We start from the raw sequence: 23,752 nt of genomic DNA on the forward strand, positions 1-23,752 counted from the left end.
TTTTTTTTTTTTTTTTTTTTTTTTTTTTGCGGTATGCGGGCCTCTCACTGTTGTGGCCTCTCCCATTGCGGAGCACAGGCTCCAGACGCGCAGGCTCAGTGGCCATGGTTCACAGGCCTAGCCACTCCACGGCATGTGGGATCTTCACGGACCGGGGCATGAACCCATATCCCCTGCATTAGCAGGCGGACTCTCAACCACTGTGCCACCAGGGAAGCCCCTCATTCTGCCCATTTTTTGATTGGGCTGTTTTTTGATATTGAGCTCTATGAGCTGTTTGTATATTTTGGAGATTAATCCCTTGTCAGTCGCATCATTTGCAAATATTTTTCTCCCATTCTGTAAGTTGTCTTTTTTCTTTTTTTATGGTTCCCTTTACTGCACAAAAACTTTTAAATTTAATTAGGTCCCATTTATTTATTTTTGGTTTTACTTCCATTACTCTAGGAGATGGATACACAAAGATACTACTGTGATTTATGTCAGTGTGTTCTGCCTATGTTTTCCTCTAAGAGTTTCATAGTACCTGGTCTTACATTTAGGTCTTTAATCCACTTTGAGTTTATTTTTTCTGTATGGTGTTAGAGAATGTTCTCATTTCATTCTTTTACATGTAGGTGGTCCAGTTTTCCTAGCACCACTTATTGAAGAGACTGTCTTTTGTGCATTACATATTCCTGCCTCCTCTGTCATAGATTAATTGACCATAAGTGCGTGGGTTTATCTCTGGGCTTTCTATCCTGTTCCATTGATCTATATATCTCTATTTTTGTACCAGTACCACACTGTTTTGATTACTGTAGCTTTGTAGTACAGTCTGAAATCAGGGAACCTGATTCCTCCAGCTCCACTTTTCTTTCTCAAGATTGCCTTGGCTATTCAGGGTCTTTTGTGTTTCCATACCAAATTTTAAAAATTTTGTTCTAGTTCTGTGAAAAATGCCATTGGTAATATGATAAGGATTGCACTGAATCTGTAGATTGCCTTGGGTAGTATAGTCATTTTAACAATATTGATTTTTCCAATCCAAGAACATGGGTATCTTTCCATCTGTTTGTGTCATCTTCAGTTTCTTTCATCAGTGTCTCATAGTTTTTGGAGTACAGGTCTGTTGCCTCCTGAGAAAGGTTTATTCCTGGTATTTTATCCTTTTTGATGTGATGGTAAATGGGACTGTTTCCTTAATTTCTCTTTCTGAACTTTCATTGTTAGTGTATAGAAATGCAACAGATTTCTGTGTATTACTTTTGTATCCTACAACTTTAACAAATTCATTGATGAGCTCTAGTATCTTCAGGATTTTCTATGTCTGCTATCATGTCATCTGCAAACAGTGACAGTTTTACTTCTTCTTTTCCAATTTGGATTCCTTTTATTTCTTTTTCTTCTCTGATTGCCATGGCTAGGACTTCCAAAATGATGTTGAACAGAAGTGGCGAGAGTTGACATCCTTGTTCTGTTCCTGATCTTAGAGGAAATGCTTTCAGCTTTTCACCAATGAGTATGATGTTAGCTGTGGATTTGTCATATATGGCCTTTATAATATGTTGAGGTAGGTTCTCTCTATGCCCACTTTCTGGAGATTTTTTATCATAAATGGATGTTGAATTTTATCAAAAGCTTTTTCTGCATCTATTGAGATGATCACATGGTTTTTATTCTTCATTTTGTTAATGTGGTATCTCATACTGAATGATTTGTGGATACTGAAAAATCCTTGCATCCCTGGGATAAATCCCACTTTAATATGGTGTATGATCCTTTTAGTGTATTGTTGGATTCGGTTTGCTAGAATTTTGTTGAGGATTTTTGCATCTATGTTCATCAGTGATACTGGCCTGTAATTTTCTTTCTTTATGGTATTGTTGTCTGGTTTGGTATCAGGGTGATGGTGGCTTTATAGAATGAGTGTGGAAGTGTTCCTTCCTCTGAAATTTTTTGGAATAGTTTCAGAAGGACAGGTGTTAACTCTTCTCTAAATGTTTGATAGAATTCCCCTGTGAAGCCATCTGGTCCTGGACTTTTGTTTGAGGGAGTTTTTTAATCTCAGATTCAACTTCAGTACTTGTAACTGGTCTGTTCATGTTTTCTATTTCTTTCTGGTACAGTCTTGGGAGATTGTATCTTTCTAAGAATTTGTCCATTTCTTCTAGGTTGTCCATTTTATTGACATATAGTTGCTTGTAGTAATCTCTTATGGCCCTTTGTATTTCTGTGGTGTCAGTTGTAACTTCTTTTTCATTTCTAATTTTATTGATTTGAGCCCTCTCCCTTTTTTTTCTTGATGAGTCTGGCTAAAGATTTATCAGTTTTGTTTATCTTTTCAAAGAACCAGCTTTTAGTTTTGTTGATCTTTCTACTGTTTTTTTAGTCTCTATTTCATTTATTTCTGCTCTGATCTTTATGATTTCTTTCCTTCCATTAACTTTGGGTTTTGTTTGTTCTTCTTTCTCGAGTTGCTTTAGGTGTAACGTTAGGTTGTTTGAGATTTTTCTTGTTTCCTGAGGTAAGCTTGTATTGCTATGAGCGATTTCTCTTTGAAGCCTCCTAACCTATATCCCCATTGCACAATACCTGGACTTTTCCAAGACTGTATGGATCAATTTAGAAGAAATACTCAAATGAATGTTGTTAGCCCCAAAACAAGTTATCTCATGCTCTCTTATAATGAATCTCTGAAACTAACTGGAAGATTAAAAATAAATAAAATTCACCAAACATACGACAATTATCATCACTATTACCAAAGGAGAACATCTTCCAAAAATAGCCAAGATACTCTTGAAGAAGAACAGCATGGAAAGACTAACTCTAATGAGTATCAACTTATAATAGAGTAATTAAGAAACTGTGGTATCAGCACAAGGGCAGACAGGGAGACCAATGGTATAGAATACAGTGTAGAAAGAAAATCATATAAGGGCACTTGATTTATGTCAAAGGTTGACTGTGGAGCAGTAGGCAAAGGAAAGTCTTCTCCATAAATGGTACCAATACAATTATGAATCTGTACAAGAAAAAATTAAATATGGCCCCTTCTTCACATCACATACAAATATCAATTCCAGGTGGACTGTAAATCTAAACATAAAACAATAAAGCATCTAGAATATAACAAAGAAGAATATCTTCATTACCTTGGATATTCTAACCAAACTTTTATAAGTTTCATAATTGATGATTTGGCACACATTAAGCACAGGTTCAAACTAATGGCCAAGTTGTTTACATCTCCCCCATGGTCTGGTTTTTGTGGGCACACAAAAATCACATTGCAAATACTCCAACCACAAATCCCACCATCTGTGTTTTGCTTCTTACCAAATAGGGGACGTTTTCACCTAACAAGTTCCTACGACTGCAGTAATTTAGGGTTTTGCAATATTTTCCCCCCAATCCTCCACCTCCTGAGTAATCCTGGTACCTCCCCATGTGATTCTGCATGATGTACTTCTTTTCTCAGGAATTGTAAGTAATAAGAATATCCTTTGGACTTCCCTGGTGGTGCAGTGGTTAAGAACCTGCCTGCCAACACAAAGGACATGGATTCGAGCCCTGGTCTGGGAAGATTCCACATGCTGCGGAGCAACTAAGTCCATGTGCCACAACTACTGAGCCTGTGCTCCACAACAGGAGAAGTCATCGCAATGAGAAGCCCGCACACCAAAACAAAGAGTAGCCCCCGCTCACCGCAACTAGAGAAAGCCCGCGCACAGCAACAAAGATGCAATGCAGCCAAGAATAAGTAAATAAATAAATTTAGATTTAAAAATATATATATATACATATAGCCTTTAAATGGCATTAGCCTCTCCATGTCATCACTCAGTGATCTCCGTAAATTAAAATCCCATGGGTACAATCAAGACACTGCGGTATGTAAAGACTTCTTAAGCAGGATACAACAAACACTAACTATAAAGGACAAAAATAAACTAGACTACATTTAAATTAAAGACTTCTAATAAGTCAGACAGAGACAAATACCACATGATCTCACTTATACATGGATCTAAAAACAAACAAAAAACCAGACTCATAAATACAGGGAACAGATTGGTGGTTGCCAGAGTCAGGATGTGGGGGAGAGGCAAAATGGGAGAAGAAGGTCAAAAGGTACAAACTTCCAGCTATAAAATAAATAAGTCGTGGGGATGTAATATACGGCATGGTGACTATAGTTAATGACACTGTACTGCATATTTGAAAGTTACTAAGAGTGTAGATCTTAAAGTCCTCATCACGAGAAAAAATTTAAAACTATGCATGGGGATGGATGTTAACTAGACTTACCACGGTGATTGTTTCATAATATATACAAAATAATGAATCATAAAAGAAGAATTTCTATTCATCAAAAGACACCACTGACGCAGGATAGGTTCTCCAAAAACCAATTTTTAGAAACCAAATAATTTATTTGAAAAGTAATTCCAGGAAGTATAGGCAAGAGAGTGGGGAAGTAAGAAGGCAAGGGAAGAACATCAATATAGGATGTAATGATGATCCGGTTACCAGTGTATGGTACTGTGGCTCAATCCTGCTGGAGACCTCTCAGAGATGGTGTAAAGTAAGCTTCAGAAACTACTTCCAGAGGTAAGGAAAATGTGGCATTTATCCACCAACTTCAGTTTAGTATTCGTCAAGACCTATCACTGGGTCAGCAACTCCCTGATTACTCTCTAGTCTCTCCTGTGGCCAGATAAAGTCCTCAGGCAGAAAGTTTCAGCTTGCTTGCAGTGAGATGCCTTCCATACACGAAAGTGAATGCCAAGGGCATGTGGGTGGCACACCAACAATGTCTACTCCACAATACTGAGCAAAAAAAGCCAATTACGAAGTAGGAGAAGATATTCGCAATACAGAAGCAACGAAGGGCTTATATAAACAGCTCTACAAAACATAAAAGATGATAATTCAATTAAAAAATGGGCAAGACCTTCACAAAAGAAGATAGTCAAATGGTCAATATACATATGAAAGGGTGTTCAACCTCATTAACAGGAAAATGCAAATTAAAACCACAATGAAATAGTACTATCTACCAACGACTATGGCTAAGACTTTTAAACTGACAATATCAGGTTTTGGATAAGAGCAATGGGACTTCTCATACCCTCCTAATGGGACTGTAAATTAGTACAATCATTTTGGAAAACATTTTGGCAAACATCATGTTTGCCAAAAGTTCAACTAAAGTTGAAGATACATCTCAAGACTCAGAAGTTCCATTCCTATGTACCCAATAAAAATATGTCCAAAATTTTATTAAGAAGCAGGTATAAAATGATTAAGCAGTATTATTTCTAATTGCCAAAACCTGCCAACAACTCAGAAGTCCAACAACAGTGAACTGAATAATGGCATACTCATACAGTGGAATATTATATAGCAATGGAAATAAATGAGCTACAGCTACATGCAACAACATGACTAAATCTTACAAACACAATGTTGGATAGAAGAGCCAGATATAAAAAATACACACTGAATAACTCCTTATATTTAAAGTTTTTAAAAGAACAGGTAAAACTAAGTTATAAAGAAAAACAAAAAAGTAATTAATAAAAAGTGGTTTCTTTTTGGAGGGAGGTAGAGAATAATGAACAGGAAGGAACAGAAGAGGAGTTCTGAAGTACTGGCAATATCTGTTCCTTTACCTGAGTGGTCATCACATGGGTGTTCACTGTTGTAATGCCTGAATACATTTCTGGCTGTAACAATTGGGTATAACAATTGGATTCTACTGGCATCTAGTGGGTAGAAGCTATGAATACTGCTAAACATTTTAGAATGCACAGAAGAGTAAAAGAATTATCCATCCCAACTGTCAATAGTGCCAAGTTTGAGAAATCCTGCTGTGGAGGAGTTGTCTTACTATATTTACACAGGTACTCTCTTAACCTCTTATATCACTAGTGATTTCCTGTTTCTTCTTTCTCTGTCTCTCCTTCCAATCTCTTCCTACCTTAATGGCTTTGAAAAAGTAAACTGCAATGAATCTTACAGTTGCAAGGTACTAAGTGTTGCCCATACCACATGAGTACTCCAGATGAGTATCCAGCCCTGAATGACACCTTAACTGCAGTTTGTAAGACCCTAAGCAGAGAACCAAGCTAAGATATGCATAGACTCCTAACTGACAGAAACTGTGAGATAATAAATATGTGTAGTTTTAAGCTGCTATAGTTGAGGTCATTTGTTATGAAGCAGTAGAACACTAATACAGTCTCTTTACAGCTTGCTTCTTCAAAGCCAAGAAGAGAAAGAGTTTCTTCGTGGAGAACTGGGAGACAATTCTCTACTGGCCTTTTGCATTTTTGCATATCTTATGAGCAAAGGCACTGACTGCCTTTGTTCTGGACAGACTTTTCAAGGATGTTTATATAGTGAATAGCCTTGAAAGATATAGTGTCTCCTTCTAGAGCAAAGGGCAGGTTTGCTTACAGTCTCAGAAGATAAAGATGGTGCCTCCCTGCACAATAGCAGGCAAATATGCTTACTGCCCATTATAAAAGATTCAGGTTCCCTAAGATCAGCAATTCTCTCCTGTAAAACTCTGTATGTGCAGGTATCACCTAGCCCTCTTCACATCGCCCTGTGGGAAAAGGAGCTTGGGGAATCAGTGCAAGAAAATGTTGATACTCTGGATACTGCTATTGTGAGTACAAAGTCCTTTCTCTCTGATCTAGGAGTCTGTGTCTTTTGTCAGCATTTTTGAAACTGTGGCAGGCTAACTTGTTAGCTTGCAAGTAGGGGAGAATATCAGATCCCTTACAGTTCCTGATAATACTATGCTGTAATTGCTTTTTTTTAACCAAAATCTCAAAATGAATTATAAATTCCTTTGGATTAGAGATTTACTTCTTACTGTATCCCTAGCACTCATTACAATGCCTGGTAAAATAACTTGTTGAATTAATTAAAGAAGGAGCCATGTACTACATACTCTGTATGGCAGTCTGAAATCAATGGAAAAAAATTAAAAGTTATTCAAAACAAAGCAAAGAAACTTGGGTAAAAACTTGAAAAAAATTCTTTGATATCAAAGTTTTCAAATGTTGCAGGAAGTATTTTGGATGTTTATAATGGAAAACACAAACATTCTTAATGCAATACATTAAATTGTAAGGTTATAAATACTGCATAAAAAGAAAAGACATTTGGATTAATTAATATAATAAATTTAAGTTTTATTCTCAATTAATACTTATGATCAGAAAATATGCATTTTCTAAAATCAATATTCTTAAAGAGAAAATATGAGAATTCACCTTAAGAAAACAATTCCATACTGGAAATTTTCAGAGAACATTTAGTTCATTCAGAAGTTTAAGCCAATCATAAAATTCAGCCAAAAGAACATTTAGTTCATCCACAAGCTTAAGCAAATAATGCAACTTAACCAGCACAAGTCTGAATTAATTTAGTAAATATAATGTTTAATTAAGATATATATATATATATATGCTTATATTAAACGAAGGAAAAGACTCATTTAAAATATATCTCCAGATGGCTAAGGAAACAGAAACTGAGAAACAGTATAAGGAATACTGAAATGCATGAATTATGTATAAAGTCAATATATTGCTTAAGTTTCCTTAAAAGTTAGTACATCTCATCTGAAAAGTTTTTTTTTGTACTTTATTTTTTTCCTTTTTAAAAACTGTTTTATTGGAGTATAGTTGATTTACAATGTTGTGTTAGTTTCAGGTGTGGAAAGTATTTTTTAAAAAGCCTCCACAAAGGACAGATGTGCTGGTTAAGGAAAAAATGTACAACTATGACTGATCCCCCCCAAACTAAAAAAGGGTGGGAAGTAACACTGGCCCATAAAAACCTTGTGGAGCTAGTTACAGATTGCCTTTTCTAGACTGGAAAAAAGATTCCAGATTCTCAGTTTACAGAATTACCTTACACTTAGCCCACTGGGCTTTTCTAAAATCTGACAGTCAAACTGATTACAGAAGCTGGTTATTTAATAACAGATATTTCCCAGACAGCTAGTTGGCTAAATTGATATTCCTTTCTTAATATAACCAGAAACAGTCTAATGCAAAAACATGTACAGCTGACCCTTGAACAACACAGGTTTGAACTGTATGGGTCCACTTAAACGCAGATTTTTTTCAATAAATACACATATGTACTGGAGATGTATTTTCTCTTCCTTATGATTTTCTTAATAACGTTTTCTTTTCTCTAGCTTACTTTATTGTACGAATACAGTATAAAAACATATAATATACAAAATATGTATTAATCAGCTGTTTATGTTATCAGTAAGGACTCCAGTCAACAGTAGGCTATCAATAGTTAAGTTTGGGGGAAGTCAAAAACTATATGAGGATTTTCAATTTGCAGGGGGTCAGCACCCCTAAGCTTCATGTTGTTCAAGGGTCAATGGTATATTACTAATTCTTATAGTCAGCGAAACTAAATCATGAATATGTATGACTGTGTAATACTACACATTACACAAGGTGACAACAAAGAGACTGCTCTCAGGTATAATCTGATAATTAATTCTTTCCTATAATAAAATATTACCTGTATCTAATGATGAGGAAACATCAGACAAACCCAAATTGAGCGAAAATACATACCCGTAATTTTCAAGTGTCAAGGTCATGATTGAAGACTAAATAGACACAAAAACTAAAGGCAATGCTTGATTCTTAACTGAATCCTTTTTCTATAAAGGACATTACTGGCGGGACTTCCCTGGTGGTCTAGTGGTAAAGAATCTGCCTTACAATGCAGGGGACGCAGGTTCAATCCCTGGCCAGGGAACTAATATTTCACATGCCGTGGGGCAACTAAGCTCATGCGCGCCTCAACTAGAGAGCCTGCATGCTGCAAACTACAGAGTCCACACGCTCTGGAACCCACTTGCTGTAACTACAGGGCCCATGTGCCCTGGAGCCTGCACGCCACAACTAGAGAGAAGCCTGCACACTGCAACAGCCCGTGCGCCGCAACAAAAGATCCCGCATGCCTCAACTAAGACCTGACGCAGCCAAAAATAAATAAAATAAATAAATAACAAATACATCTTAAAAAATAATAATAAAGGATATTATTGACAAAATTGGAAAAACTTGAATGGGGTCTGAGGATTAAATGTTATTAAATGGTATTATCATTGTTAATTTCCTTATTTTGAAGGTTTACTGTGGTTGAATAGGAGAATATCCTTGTTGTAAGAAATACTAACGTATTTGAAAGTGACAGAGCATCATGTCAGCAACTAACTCTTAAAATTTTCAGGAAAATAAGTTCTTTGTAACGTACTTGCAAATTTTCTGAAGATTTGAGATTTTATTTAATTTTTATTTTCACTTTCTAAAGATGCTGAAACCAAAAGGTCTTACATGCTTCCAGAGAATGGAGAGGGAAAATATGTCTGTCATATCCAAAATTCAGGAGTCTCAACGGTTTCAACTTCTCAATAGGAACATTATAAGCTACGAGACAGTGGGGAAATGCCTCCTAAATTCTGAAGGAAAATTACTTCCTGACGAATTCTATTTTCAGCAAAACTATCAATCAAACATGAGGAAATGAGAAAACATTTCAGACATATAAAGTCTCACTCTTTCTCACAAAGTTACTAAAAAATGTGCTCCATGAAAAGAAGAGAGTAAGTCAAAACAGAGGAAGACTTGGGATATAAAAAACAAGAGATCCAGGACATCCCTGATGGTCCAGTGGTTAAGAATCTGCCCTCCAATGCAGGGGACATGAGTTGGATCCCTGGTCGGAGAACTAAGATCCCACATGCTGAGAGGCAACTAAGCCCATGTGCCGCCAACTACTGACCATGTGGGCCACAACTAGAGAGAAGCCCATGTGCTGCAACAAGGAGCCTGCGCGCCACAGTGGAGGATCCTGTGTGCCACAACTAAGACCCAATGCAGCCAAATATAAAATAAATAAATAAATATTTTTTAAAAAGAGAGAGAGATCCAATACAGGAAAGACAATGATATTGAAGAGAAATCTGGGGTCATAGCTGTATACTAGCGAAAGAGAGGTAACCAATCCAGATTGGAACAAGTTTGAAACCTGTGGGAGAGACATCTTCCAGAGGTTGAAATTGACTGAGTACCTGAAGTAAATGAATGAATACTGAGAGGATATTTAGAATATACTGAAAGGATATTTAGATAATTGGTGAAAACATCTATGCTTGAATTAGTGAAAGTACAAGGTAAACCACACAAAGAAAAAGTTATTAATTTTGGGGGAAAAATGTAAAAAGTTGTGCATGCTCAGTTCTGTGTAGCATGGATAGTCATAATCATTTTGATATAACTAAAATTATGTTATAACCTTACTGGGTGAGGGGAAGTAGGGAAGTGTCCATGTTTATAGAAGGAAAAGGAAAGAAAGCTAAATAGTCATCCTTCTGGAAGGGAATTAACATGTAATATCAAAGGATATATCAAGAAAATGAAAACACAACCCAATAAATGGTAGAAAATATTTGTAAATCATATATACAGTAAGGGACTTATATCCAGAATATATAAAGAACTCTTAAAACTCAATAATAAAAAGACAATCCAATCAAAAATTAGCAAAGGATATGAGTAAACATTTCTCCAAGGAAGATATACAAATGGCCAATAAGCACAAGAAAAGGTGCTCAACATCATTAGTCATATCAGCAAAATGCAAATAAAAACCACAAGAGACCACTTCATACCCACTAGGATGACTAGAATCAAAAAGTCAGATAATAACAAATGTTGGCAAGGATGTGGAGAAATTGGGACCCTCATAGACTGCTGGTGGAAATGTAGAATGATAGTCACTTTGGAAAACAGTCTGGCAGTTCCACAAACAATTAAACATAGTTACCATATGACCCAGCAATTCCACTCTAGGTATAGATCCAAGATAAACAAAAACTTACATCCACACAAAAACTTGTATATAAATATTCATAGAGGCATTATTAATAATCAAAAGTGCAAACAACTCAAATGTTCATCAACTGATGAACAGATAAACAAAATGTGCTATATCTATACAATGGAATATTATTTATCAATAAAAAGAATCAAATATTGATGTATGCTACAATATGAATTAACCTGAAACATTATGCTAAGTGAAAAAAGCCAAACATAAGAGACTACATATTGTGTGATTCTATTTATATGAAATGTCAAGAATAGGCAAATCTAAAGGAACAGATAGATTAGAAATGCCAAGAACTGGGGGGAAGAGGATTGGGAGGAATGGAAAGTGATTGCTAATGGGTACAGCGTTGCTTTTTGGGGTGATGAATACGTTCTAAAATTGACTGTAGTGTTTGTTGTACAATTATGAATATACAAAACATGGTTAAATTGTATACTTCAAATGGGTGAAGTGTATGCTTTGTGAATCCTACCTTGATAAAGCTGTTATATTTTAAAAAATAAGCTGTGTGATATATGTAGAAATAAAATATATGACAATAGCCCAGTGGGAGGAAGGGGAGGAATGGCAGCACACTACCATAAGGTTTTCTTTTTCAGCTTTATTGAGGTATAACTGACATATAAAATTATAAGATATTTAAAGTGTACATGGTGGTGATTTGATGTACATATACATTGCAAAAGGATCCCCCCATCTAGTTAATTAACGCATCCATCACCTCACATATTTATCTTTCTTTTTGTATGTGAGAACATTTAAGATTTACTCTCTTGGCAAATTTCAATTATACAATACAGTGTTATCAACTATAGTCACCATGTTTTACATTTGATCCGCAGATCTTATTCATCTTATAGTTGAAAGTTTGCACCCTTTTACCAACCTCTTCCTATTTTTCCCTGATCTGCAAGCCCTGGCCACAACTTTTCTACTCTCTCTTTCTGTGAGTTTGCTTTTTTTTTTTTAGATTTCTCATACACGAAACCAGGCAGTATTTATCTTTTTCTGTCTGGCTTATTTCACTTAGCATAATGCCCTCAATGCTACCCCTGTTGCCACAAATGGAAGTATTTCCTTCTTTCTCACGACTGCATAATATTCCAGTGTGTGTCTGTGTGTGTGTGTCTGTATCTTGGCTATTGTGAATAATGCTGCAATGAACATGGGAGTGCAGATATCTCTTCGACATCCTGCTTCTATTTCATTTGGATATATACTTAGAAGTGGGATTGCTAGATCATATGGTAGTTCTATTTTTTTAATTTTTTGAGGAACTGCTATAATACTCTTTTCCATAAATTTAGCTGCACTAATTTACATTCCATCAATAATGCACAAGGGTTCCTTTTACTCCACATCCTCACCAACACTTGCTATCTTACATCGTTTTGATGACAGGCATTCTAAAAAAGTGAGAGGTGATATCTCATTGTGGTTTTGATTTGCATTTCCCTGATGATTAGTGATGCTGAAGACCTTTTCACGCACCTGCTAGTCATTCATATGTCTTCTTTGGAAAAATATCTATTTGGTTCCTCTGACCATTTTTTAATAAGATTGTTTGTTTTTTTGCTATTGAGTTATATGAGTTCTTTATATATTTTAAATATTAACTCCTTATCAGATATATGATTTGCAAATATTTTCTCCAATTCTGGAGTTACATTTTCATTTTATTGGTTATTTTTTTCGCTGTGCAGAAGTTTTTTAGTTAGATGTACTCCCAACTTGTGTTATTTTTGCTTTTGTTGCCACTACTCTATGGTTCTCATACCATACGTGAAGTGACGTAATATTATTTGAAGGTAGACTGAATTCAGCTAAAGATGTATTCTATAAACCTGAAAGCAACCATTAAAATAACAAAACAATGATCTATCCAATAAATCAACAGAGGAGTAAAATGGGATCATAAAAAATATTCAATTAATCCAAAAGAAGGCAGAAGAAAAGGAAAAGAAAGCAAAGAGAAAAAAAGGACCATGATGGCAGATTTAAATCAAAACATCAATAATCTCATTAAGTACAAATGAAATAAACACTCTAATTAAAAGTAAGATATTCTGGGAATTCCCTGGTGGTTCAGTGGTTAGGACTCTGCACTTTCACTGCTGAGGGTGTAGGTTCAAATCCCTGGTCAGGGAACTAAGATCCCACAAGCTGCGTGGCCAAAAAAAAAAAAAAAGAAGAAACAGGTAACCTGAATAGCATCATATCTATTAAATATTTAAGAAGTTGAATTTAGAGTCAAAAACATTCCTATAAAGAAAATTCCAAGTTTTAATGGCTTCATTTGTGAATTCTACCAAACATTTAAGGAAGAAATAGTACCAGTTCTACACAAACACTATGAGAAAACTGAAGAGGAAGGAATGCTTCTAACCTCATTGTATGAAACCAACTAATTTTGTTCCAGACATCAGTTGTTTTAGGTTACCTCTCATTTGCATATATTGAATTTTAAGGTGTTTCAATTATTTAAGGAAACTTCCAATTCTCTGCCTGCCCAACAGCCAAAACTTTTCCATATAATGTTTTTATTGTAAATGAACCTTAAGAGTATTATCTCTACAATATGGAAAGGCTTCTTAAACACAGATAAGCCTTCAATGGATTTGCAAAGTAATCAAATTTTACTGATGTACAAGACGTCTTTCCTTTTTAAGCACATGAGCAAAAATATACAGGTGACCCTTGAACAACATGGGTTTGAATGGTGCGGGTCCGTCCACTCATAGGTGGATTTTATTCAAAAAATACAGTATGACACAATCCAGTCGCAGAACCCTCCTATGCAGAGGGCTGACTGTAAAGTTACACACCTGCATGGATTTTCAACTGTATGGGGGGCAGGGAGGGGGCATTCCAACCCCTGCATTGTTCAACAGTCAACTGTACATGTATTTCATTAAAGTAAATATTTTTCAATTCACCTTAAATGGAAGAATGAAAACCATCTATTACTTTCTTTATAGAATGTGCCTATAGGCACTAAGTATTTACTTATTATTTTTTTAATAGATCTTTATTGGAATATAATTCCTTCACAATACTGTGTTAGTTTCTGTTGTACAATAAAGTGAATAAGCCATATGCATACATATATCCCCATATCCCCTCCCTCTTGAGCCTCCCTCCCACCCTCCCTATCTCACCTCTCTAGGTCATCTCAAAGCACCAAGCTGATCTCCCTGTGCTATGCTGCTGCTTCCCACTAGCTAACTATTTTACATTTGGTAGTGTATATATGTCAATGTTTCTCTCACTTCGTCCCAGCTTACCCTTCCCCCACCATGTTCTCAAGTCCATTCTCTATGTCTACATCTTAATTCCTACCCTGCCACTAGGTTCATCAGGACCACTTTTTTTTTTTTAGATTCCACATATATGTGTTAGCATACAGTATTTGTTTCTCTCTTTCTGACTTACTTCACTCTGTATGACAGACTCTAGGTCCATCCACCTCACTACAATTAACTCAATTTCATTTCTTTTTATGGCTGAGTAATATTCCATTGTATATATGGCACTAAGTATTTAAATTTGTAAAATATCCAAAGACTTCGTTTCATTCTTAAATGTTAAGCATATTTGAAGACAAATCAAACTTCACATAATGATCACCTTTTAAAGGACCTTTGGAACTAAAACAATTTTTCTCTAGTTTATTAAGCAAATTATTATAATCTAAGGTTTTTGAAAATGATATCCAAATTCTTTAAGTAAATATTTGATTAATGAAAATACACCAATTCCTCACCTAAGAAACTTTTAATTTTAAGTATATCATATATGATAATACACTGAGGAAAAACATTTCCTTTAAAAAGGCATTATATTCCAGATATTAATAATGAAGTACTTTTCCAAAAGATTTTCATATTTTCCAATTGTTACATCATATTAAGACAAGTTGTATCACATAAGGTATAACAATATAACATATAATTTATACATAAACATACCGTGTCTTGCTTTGGAATTTGGACTAAAACAGAAAGAAGCTGCTCTGTATCAAGAAATCTTGCTATAACTGAAACAAACAAACAGAAACTATGAGCAGTTAAACTTTATGTTACAGTTTTAAAATATACACTATGTAAAATATTATCCTCAAGTAATAAAATAGAACAGTTTTACCTGCAAATATTATTTGTTTGAATTATCTTCATCTATCTTACAATTACCAGGAGTAAAATAATAAATTCTAGTGGTCTTTTCCTAATTTTGATTACTCAGAACTTGTCTTCAAATTTTGCCACTGTTGATCACCCCTTCCTTCTTGAAACTCTACTTCTCTAACTTTTAGATGTTGCTTATCATAATTTTCTTCCCACCTTTTTGACTTCTAACTTTTCTACATGATACTTAAAAGATCAGAGAAGATTCGTTTGAAAGCATAGTTCAACCACTAACCATATAACCTTCCAAAAGTTACATAACTTCTCTGAACTTTAGTTGTTCTCATCTTTTAAATGTGGATGATAACATCTTCCTCCTAGGATTGTAGTGAGGATTAAGTGCAATAATATGTGTAAAGTACCTTGCGCATACCAGAGCTCAAAACTGTTATTTTATTCTTCTCAACTCATTTTCCAGCTTCATGTACACTATAAAAGTATATGTATAGATAATTGGAATCTATCCCTTTTAAATGTCCCCAGGTGTTTTTTTCTTTACCTTAAACTATAGTAACTATTTCTTAATGACTCATGGTTATTATCATCATTGTAATGTGTGATCTCAAAAGTTTTTGTGTAAACTTATTGATACTTTCACAAAGTGGCCCCAAACTGTTATCCTTTAAAAAAAAGAAATAAATACAAATATTTTATGTCACTTCTTTCTTATTCAAACTTTTGATGTTCTTCAGTTTGCCTACCTCTAGAGCTGTGCCCCTTTCTAAATCACCACTTCTATGGTAATTATGTTAAAACTGTGGTTAAAAAATTAGAGTAAATAGGCTGAGTATACTATTATACTGTTATACTATTATACTACCATGACATTTTATATGTGAGTCCACTAGTCAGACTCTCTTAAGTCCTCACATAGATTGGCCTTTCTCTTTTTCAGTCTCTTCCTTCTTCCTCTCCCCAAATCTACTGTAACAAACAAACAGTGTTTCTAAAATAAGGATTTGACCATATATATTACTCTCTTGGTTTAGAATCATCACCTCCCTATTGATTTCAGGATAAAATCCAAATTTCTTAGCATTATGTAAAGGCTTTTCATAAACTAGCCCCAATTCTCATTTCCTGCCATTCCCCAAAGCTTCAAGTCATAAATAACTATTGGCCATGCCTTAAATACAGCAAGTTCTTTTATAACAATTTAAGTATAACTGCAGAGGCTTATGTTAACTCTACCTTCCTCAACTTCCCAGAAAAACAAGTGTACCTAGAAAGTAATGACTGCTCAAGATCACAGTCAGCAGCACCCATACTGGATCTTTATCCCAGCCACTGCATCCAAAAAACATTTTTGTTACTCCTATGCACATCAACATACCTTGCTCAGGCATGTTCCCTTTGTCTTGAGTATCATTTCTAGAATTCTCCTGTTGTCAAAATCCTACTCATTCCCTTAAGACAGAGCTAAAATATTATCTCTGTGAATCCTGGATTCTATATTTATCCCAGCTCCCTCCTCTATGTTTCCACAAAATATTAAATTATTATTGTGTTTTTCACACTGTATCATATTTATTTATTTAGAGTTCTGTGTCTCTAACATGAATGTAAGATCCCTGAGGACAAAAACTTATAACTTAATCTTCATGTTTTCATCCCTATTGTAGAATGCCTACAAGAAAGTATGTACTGTACTTTTAATGAGGTTCACATTCTCATATTTTAATAAACTATAAAAATTACCCTTGTTCTGTATTCCTGTTCCCCTATTTTATTACATGTTAAGATAAATTATAAACTGTCAAGATAAAGAAAATATAAAAATATTTAACATTTGTAGATGCCAATTTAAAACTTTCTGTTATAAGGAATTATAAAACTTAAAATATATGAAAACTAAAGTTTCAAATAAAATCCAAGTTTTTCATTAAAATCTCATCATATAGAACATTATAATCTTTGGAACAACAGAATACAATTTTCAACATGTTCAATAATAAATCAATAGCTTAACAAATATGAACACCCATTATGTCCTAGATGCATATGGGAATCATCCAACAAAACATTCACTTACAATACAGTAAGATAAGTGCCATAACAAGATACTACAGACAACATATAGAAAAGATACCTAATATAGACTTGGGGAGTCAGAGAGGCTTCTAGAAGAAGTGACATCTAAACTAGGATGGTAAATTATGAACTGCAGTTGGCTAAAGAGTAGCTTGGGAGAAGAGGTTGCAAAGAAGAAAGAGAAAAGATTCTAGACAAATATTACAGAGTGCAAAAGCCAGAACATGATATGCACTAAAACAGACACACAGATCAATGGAACAGAGATAAACCCACGCACATATGATCAATTAATCTATGACAAAGGAGGCAAGAATACACAATGGGGAAAAGACAGTCTCTTCAATAAATGGTGCTGGGAAAACTGGACAGCTACATGTAAAAGAATGAAATTAGAATATTTTCTCACACCATATACAAAAACAAACGCAAAATAGATTAAACACCTAAATGTAAGACCTGACACCATAGAACTCCTAGAAGATAACATAGACAGAACACTCTTTGACATGAATGGTCAATAGTTTTTTGGATCTGTTTCCTAAGGCAAAGGAAATAAAAACAAAAATAAACAAATAAGACCTAATAAAACTTAAAAGCTTTTGCAAAGCAAAGGAAACCACTGACAAAATGAAAAGACAGTCTACTGAATGGGAGAAAATATGTGCAAATGATATACCCGATAAGGGGTTAATATCCAAAATATATAAACAGCTCAAATAACTCAATATCAAAAAAACAAATAATCCAATTAAAAAATAGGCAGAAGACCTGAATAGACATTTTTCCAAAGAAGACATACAGATGGCCAACAGGCACACGAAAAGATGCTCAACACTGCTAATCATCAAAGAAACGCAAATCAAAACCATAATGAGATATCACCTGACACATGTCAGAATGGCTATCATCAAAAAGACCACAGGGCTTCCGTGGTGGCGCAGTGGTTGAGAGTCTGCCTGCTGATGCAGGGGACACGGGTTCATGCCCTGGTCCGGGAAGATCCCACATGCCGCGGAGCGGCTAGGCCCATGAGCCATGGCTGCTGAGCCTGCGCGGCCGGAGCCTGTGCTCTGCAACGGGAGAGGCCACAACAGTGAGAGACCCTCGTATTGCAAAAAAAAAAAAAAAAAAAGACCACAAATAACAAATGTTGGCAAGCTTGTTGAGAAGAGGGAACCTTTATACACTGATGGTGGGAATGTAAATTGGTGCAGTCACTGTGGAAAACAATATGGAGGTTTCTCAAAAAACTAAAAATAGAACTACCATATGACTCAGCAATTCTACTCCTGGGTATATATCTGAAAAAAACAAGAACACTAATTCGAAAAGATACATGCACCCCAATATTCACAGCAGCATTACTGACAATTGCCAAGATATGGAAGCAACTTAAGTGTCCATCAACAGATGAGTGAATAAAGAAGATGTGGTAAATGTGTGTGTATATATATATGGAATACTACTCAGCCATAAAAAAAAGGATGAAATATTGCCATTTGCGAAAACATGGATGGGTTCTGGAGGGTATTATGCTTAGTGAAATAAGTCAGGCAGAGAAAGACAAACACTTATACATGGAATCTAAAAAACAAAACAAATGAAAGAGTATAGCAAAACAGAAACAGACTCACAGATACAGAGAACCAAGTAGTGGTTAACAATGGGGAGAGGGTAGGGAGGAGGAGCAAGAGAGGGGTAGGGGATTAAGCGGTACAAATTACTGTGTATAAAATAAGTAAGCTACAAAGATATATTATACAGCATAAGGAATATAGTCATTATTTTGTAATAACTTTAAATGGAGTATAATCTATACAAATTTTGAATCATTATGTTGTACAACTGACACTAATATTGTAAATCAACTATACCCCAATGGAAATAAATTAAATTAAAAAAATTTTTAAAGCCAGAACATGAGACAGGATATGTTCAAGTAACTAAAAGAAGTTCAATTATACTAGAAGGCAGAATGGCAAGTGACGAGTAACAAGAGATGCTGTGGGAGATGATAAAGAAATAGCCATCCAGAAGAGTTTGGATTTTATCCTAAAAGTAATGAGAAGAGAATGAAGGATTTTATGCAAGTGGATATGTGGTAGCCCCACAAAGATGTCCACATCTTAATCCCTGGAACCTCTGAACATGTTACCTGGTAAAGAAGATGGGATTAAGTTAAGCATCTTGAAATGGAGAGATTATTCTGGATTATTTGTTAGTCCCAAAGTAATCACAAGGGTCCTTATAAGAGGGAAGCAGGGGAATTCCCTGGCAGTCCAGTGGTTAGGGCTCTGTGCTCTCACAGCCAGGGGCCCAGGTTCTATCCCTGCTCAGGGAACTAAGATCCCACAAGCCGCGTGGCCAAAAAAGAAAAAAAAAAAAAAAAAAAAAAAGAGGGAAATAGGAGGATCAGTCAAAGAGAGAAGATATAAGGACAAAAGCAGAGGTCAGAAAGTAGAGATGAAACTATTCTGCTGGCTTTGAAGATGGAGGAAGGGCCATGAGTCAAGGAATGTAGATGGCCTCTAGAAACTGGAAAAGGCAAGGAAACAGTTTTGCCCCTAGAGCCTCCAGAAGAAATGGTGGACCTGCTAACACATTGATTTTAGCCCAGCAAAACTGATTTCTGACTTCCAGAACTGTAAGATAATAAATTCATGTTGTTTTAAGCCACTAAATTTGAGGTTCTTTGTTACATCAACAACAAGAAGCTAATGAAGAGTAATATGCTCAGATTTATATTTTCAAAAGATCTCTCAGGTTCTCATATAGAGAAGAGACTGTAAAGAACAAGACTGGAGGAGGAAGCCAAACAGAAGGCTGCTGCAATAAATCAGATTATAGATAAATGGTACCCCAGGCTGGAGCAGCAGCATTGGGAATAGAAGCTAAACATGCAAGAGATATATAGAAAAGAGACTTTGCAGATTTTGATGATTAATTTCAGGGAAGGGAAGTGTCAAGAATGACTTCCAGGTATCTGGTTTGGTAAACAGCTTGGATGTAGAGCTATTCTCTGAAATCAGAAGGGATTGATTTAGAAGGAAAGATGGCACAGTTTGGACACATTAAATGTGAGGTGATTAAGGAACATCTAATAAGTGCTCAGTAGGCAATAAGATATATGGGACTGAAGGTCTATAGAGATATCTGGGCATGAGACGTAAATTTGGAAGTTACGAATACGTGAATGATAATTATAAGACCAAGAAGGTGAGTAAATCATATAATAAGAATATACGGGGTAAAAAGACAACCTAGGACATACCTTTGAAGAGCCATAGCATTTAGGGAACGAGCAAAGGAAAACAAGCCTAAAAAGAAGACTCAGAAGTCATTCTCACTTCCATTTGAAAGAAAGGACTCTGGGGTTTTTACTCTGTTACCTGATCAATGACAGAGCTTGCTGAAGATATTCCAAGACAGTATACAGTCCTGTAGTCTATTTGGAAATAGTAAAGATAACATTACAAGGGAGATACCCCATTGGTTTTGACTGGATAGTCATAAACTCATTAAAGAAATGAGTGACAGAGCTTAAAAAAAGGAAACTCCAAAGAAATAGGAAGAAAACTAGGGAACTGTATAATCACAGAAGCAAAGAAAGGCAGTAATTCAATAAGGAGAGATTTTTGGCAGCACCAAAGAAGTTGGATTTCAAATAGGAGAACTAATATGTGTCCGTTACATTTAAAAACAATGAGACTACGGGTGAATGTTTTAGGCTGGGTGCTCCAGAAGCAGACGCTGAGATGAGGATTCACGTGCAAGTAATATATTAAGAATTTGCTTCCACGAGAAACCAATAAAGAAGACAAGAAGGACAGGAAAGAGAAAAAAAGCCAAGCAAAAGTATAATTTCAGGCAAAGTCCTATGGAAGGTAACTTCAACCGATCCTGTAGAAGGCTTGTGGACTTTAAATTACATTCATGGTTTTTGCCAAAACAGTGTGAGACAGCTGGGCTTTCATACTCCCACAACAGTCATTTAAGGTCCTCAAGGCACTTTTGGCACTCTGTGCCTGAGAGCAAAGCTCTCTAATAGCCTGAGGGCAGGCCTCTAAAGAGAGTCCAGGTACAGTCCATTAGAAGCAAAAGCTCACATAGCAGGGAAAAGGGGCACACAGAAAGGTAAAAGAGACTCAAGAAGATCTGGACAGAGAACCAACAATATCTGCTATAGTGACCTTGACAAGAGCAGTCTCAGTGCAGGAGTGGGCACAGAAACAAGACTGATTGATTAAGACGCAGTGATGAAGAGAAGATAGTGTGTGCAGAAAATTTGTTTTTCACCAAGATGTTTAACGGAAGAAGAGAGATAAGGTGTTGCTGTGAACAAGGTTGACCAGTTAAAAAGTGGCCTTTTTGTACCATTCCCAAAGCCTCACAAAATACACAGGAATATATAGAAAAAAATGAATATACAAAACAACATTGGAAATGCAGAGTCACAGTCAGTATAATGTCAGAATTTTGAAGAAATTATACTAATTAAAAGGTATTTAGAATTGGACTTAGGAAAACCTAAAGGCTGTAAATGCCTTCTAGATTTTCAGGTACCACTTCTGTTTAGACCTCCAGAGCAACAGGAGGGGAGGTTGGGGAAGTGAGGTTACGGAAAACAGATCAAGTTGCTAGAAAGCAGGAATTGGACTCGGATCAGTGCATATAAACTGCCCCTCCACCTACAGATTTAAGAAGAAAATTGCACTGCCATGCTAGTGAACAGATGTCAAGGGCAATTCTCTTACCTCATGTTATGAGTTGGATTGTATCCCCCAAAAAGAAACTTTGAAATCCTAAACCCTAGTATCTGAATGTGATATTACTTGGAAATTGGATCTTTGCTGATGTCATCAAGTTAAGATAAGGTCATTAGGATGAGCCTTAATCCAACAGGACTGGTATCTTTTTAAGAGGACAATGTATTTTGTTAAAAAATTTGTATTTGTAAAAGTAGATGATATTCATTTACCTGACTGAAGTCCAAAAAAGAGTTCCTCATCTTGAAGCAGTTCTTGAACACAATCTAACCTCATGTTAATGGTTTCAACATCAATTAGAGGTTCTAATATATTAGAACGAAGTCTTCTACTTCCTCCAGGAGTCTTAGTGTAATTTAGAACACCAAAGAGTGTGTGATTGTTCCTTTAAAAACACAAGTTAGGAAAATTTCATTAAGTATAAAAAGGAAAATCCAATAAAACTATAATTTAACTTTTAAAATAATCCTATAATCTACGGTAGTGACTCTCAAACTTTAATATGCATACAAATCACATGAGGATTCTAATTCAGTAGGTCTGGGATGAGGCTTGAGAATCTACGTTCCAAATACACTCTCAGGTATGCTGTCAGTCAGTGAAGCACACTTTGATTAACAAGATCGACAGAATCTTCTTGCATTTAGTTAATGGCTTTTTTCATAGATCAGTTACAATACTCAGACTAATATAAAATATTCTAGTCCATGGCATTCCATCAATAATAGCAAGATATCAACAACACATCCTTAAGGGGAGAGAGAACTTTTACACTGATAAAATGAGTATTTAATATAATCACTCTGTTCTAACTTAAGAAGTTAGAGAATTATAAGTAAAAGAGAAAGAAAGAAAATATTATCAGGTACAGAAACTGTTAAAAACAAACAAACAAACAAACAGGACTGTACAGAGAATGACCAGGAGGGTTGATTTAGTTAGGATGGTTGAGAAAGACTGTATGTATATTCGGCAGTTGAGTTAAGAAGGCATCCATGCCAAGATGATGATGAGATGGGAATAATGATGACAATTGATGGTGAGTATAGCTAACATGTACTGAACACAAAGTATGTGCCAGGCCTTATTCTAAGCACTTTACATATATTAACTTATTTAATTCTAACAATGATGGTATGAGATAGATGCTATTATTAACATTTTATAAGGGAAGAAACTGAAACACAAAGAAATTAAGTAACTTGCCCAAGGTTTCCAAATAAGTGAACAAGAAAAGAGTTACCGTTTAAAAGGGCAAAACAGAACAGCAATTTAAGCCCAGGTAGTCTTTCTGGCTCCAGAACCAGAAAGAAGACCAAAGTTGGTGGAGCACTGCAAGTGAGGGTAAGAATTAAGGGACATGAATGAAGAAGTTGAAAGAGACCAGAACACAGAAGTCCTTGTAGGCCACAGTAGAGTCTGAATTACATTCTAAATATAATAGGAGCTCTGGAAGATTTTAAGCAGGAAAGTTCCAAGATCTAATTTCTGGTTTAAAAGGATCACACTCTGGCCACTAGGTTGAGAATAGACTAATTGTAGGAGGGGAAGAAAGCAGAGAGACAAGTTAGGGGCTATTACACTATATAGTAGTCCAGGCTAAAATGATGGAGGTATGGGTTAGGTTTGTAGCACCGGAAATGCTAAGAAGTGATCCAGAATATGTATGTACTCTAAAGGCTGAGTCAGGAGGATTTACTGACATATTGAATCTGGGTTAAGAGAGGAAAGGAGGGCTTCCCTGGTGGCGCAGTGGTTGCGCGTCCGCCTGCCGATGCAGGGGAACCGGGTCCGCGCCCCGGTCTGGGAGGATCCCACATGCCGCGGAGCGGC

The 23,752-nt window shown here is 35.7% G+C and overlaps 1 protein-coding gene across 1 annotated transcript in view; it reads right to left on the reverse strand.

Annotated features, from left to right (window-relative positions):
• Positions 1–23,752, reverse strand: part of MSH4 (mutS homolog 4) — a 93,926-nt gene that overhangs the window by 51,250 nt on the left and 18,924 nt on the right. The window contains exons 7-8 of the mRNA XM_055084514.1: positions 22,132–22,304; positions 14,904–14,971 (exon numbers count right to left, since the gene is read on the reverse strand). Of these exons, the coding sequence (XP_054940489.1) occupies positions 14,904–14,971; positions 22,132–22,304 (241 nt within the window). The remainder of the gene's footprint in view (positions 1–14,903; positions 14,972–22,131; positions 22,305–23,752) is intronic.

The sequence above is a fragment of the Physeter macrocephalus genome, chromosome 4 (assembly GCF_002837175.3).
Source record: "Physeter macrocephalus isolate SW-GA chromosome 4, ASM283717v5, whole genome shotgun sequence".
Classification (NCBI taxonomy): Eukaryota; Metazoa; Chordata; class Mammalia; order Artiodactyla; family Physeteridae; genus Physeter; species Physeter macrocephalus.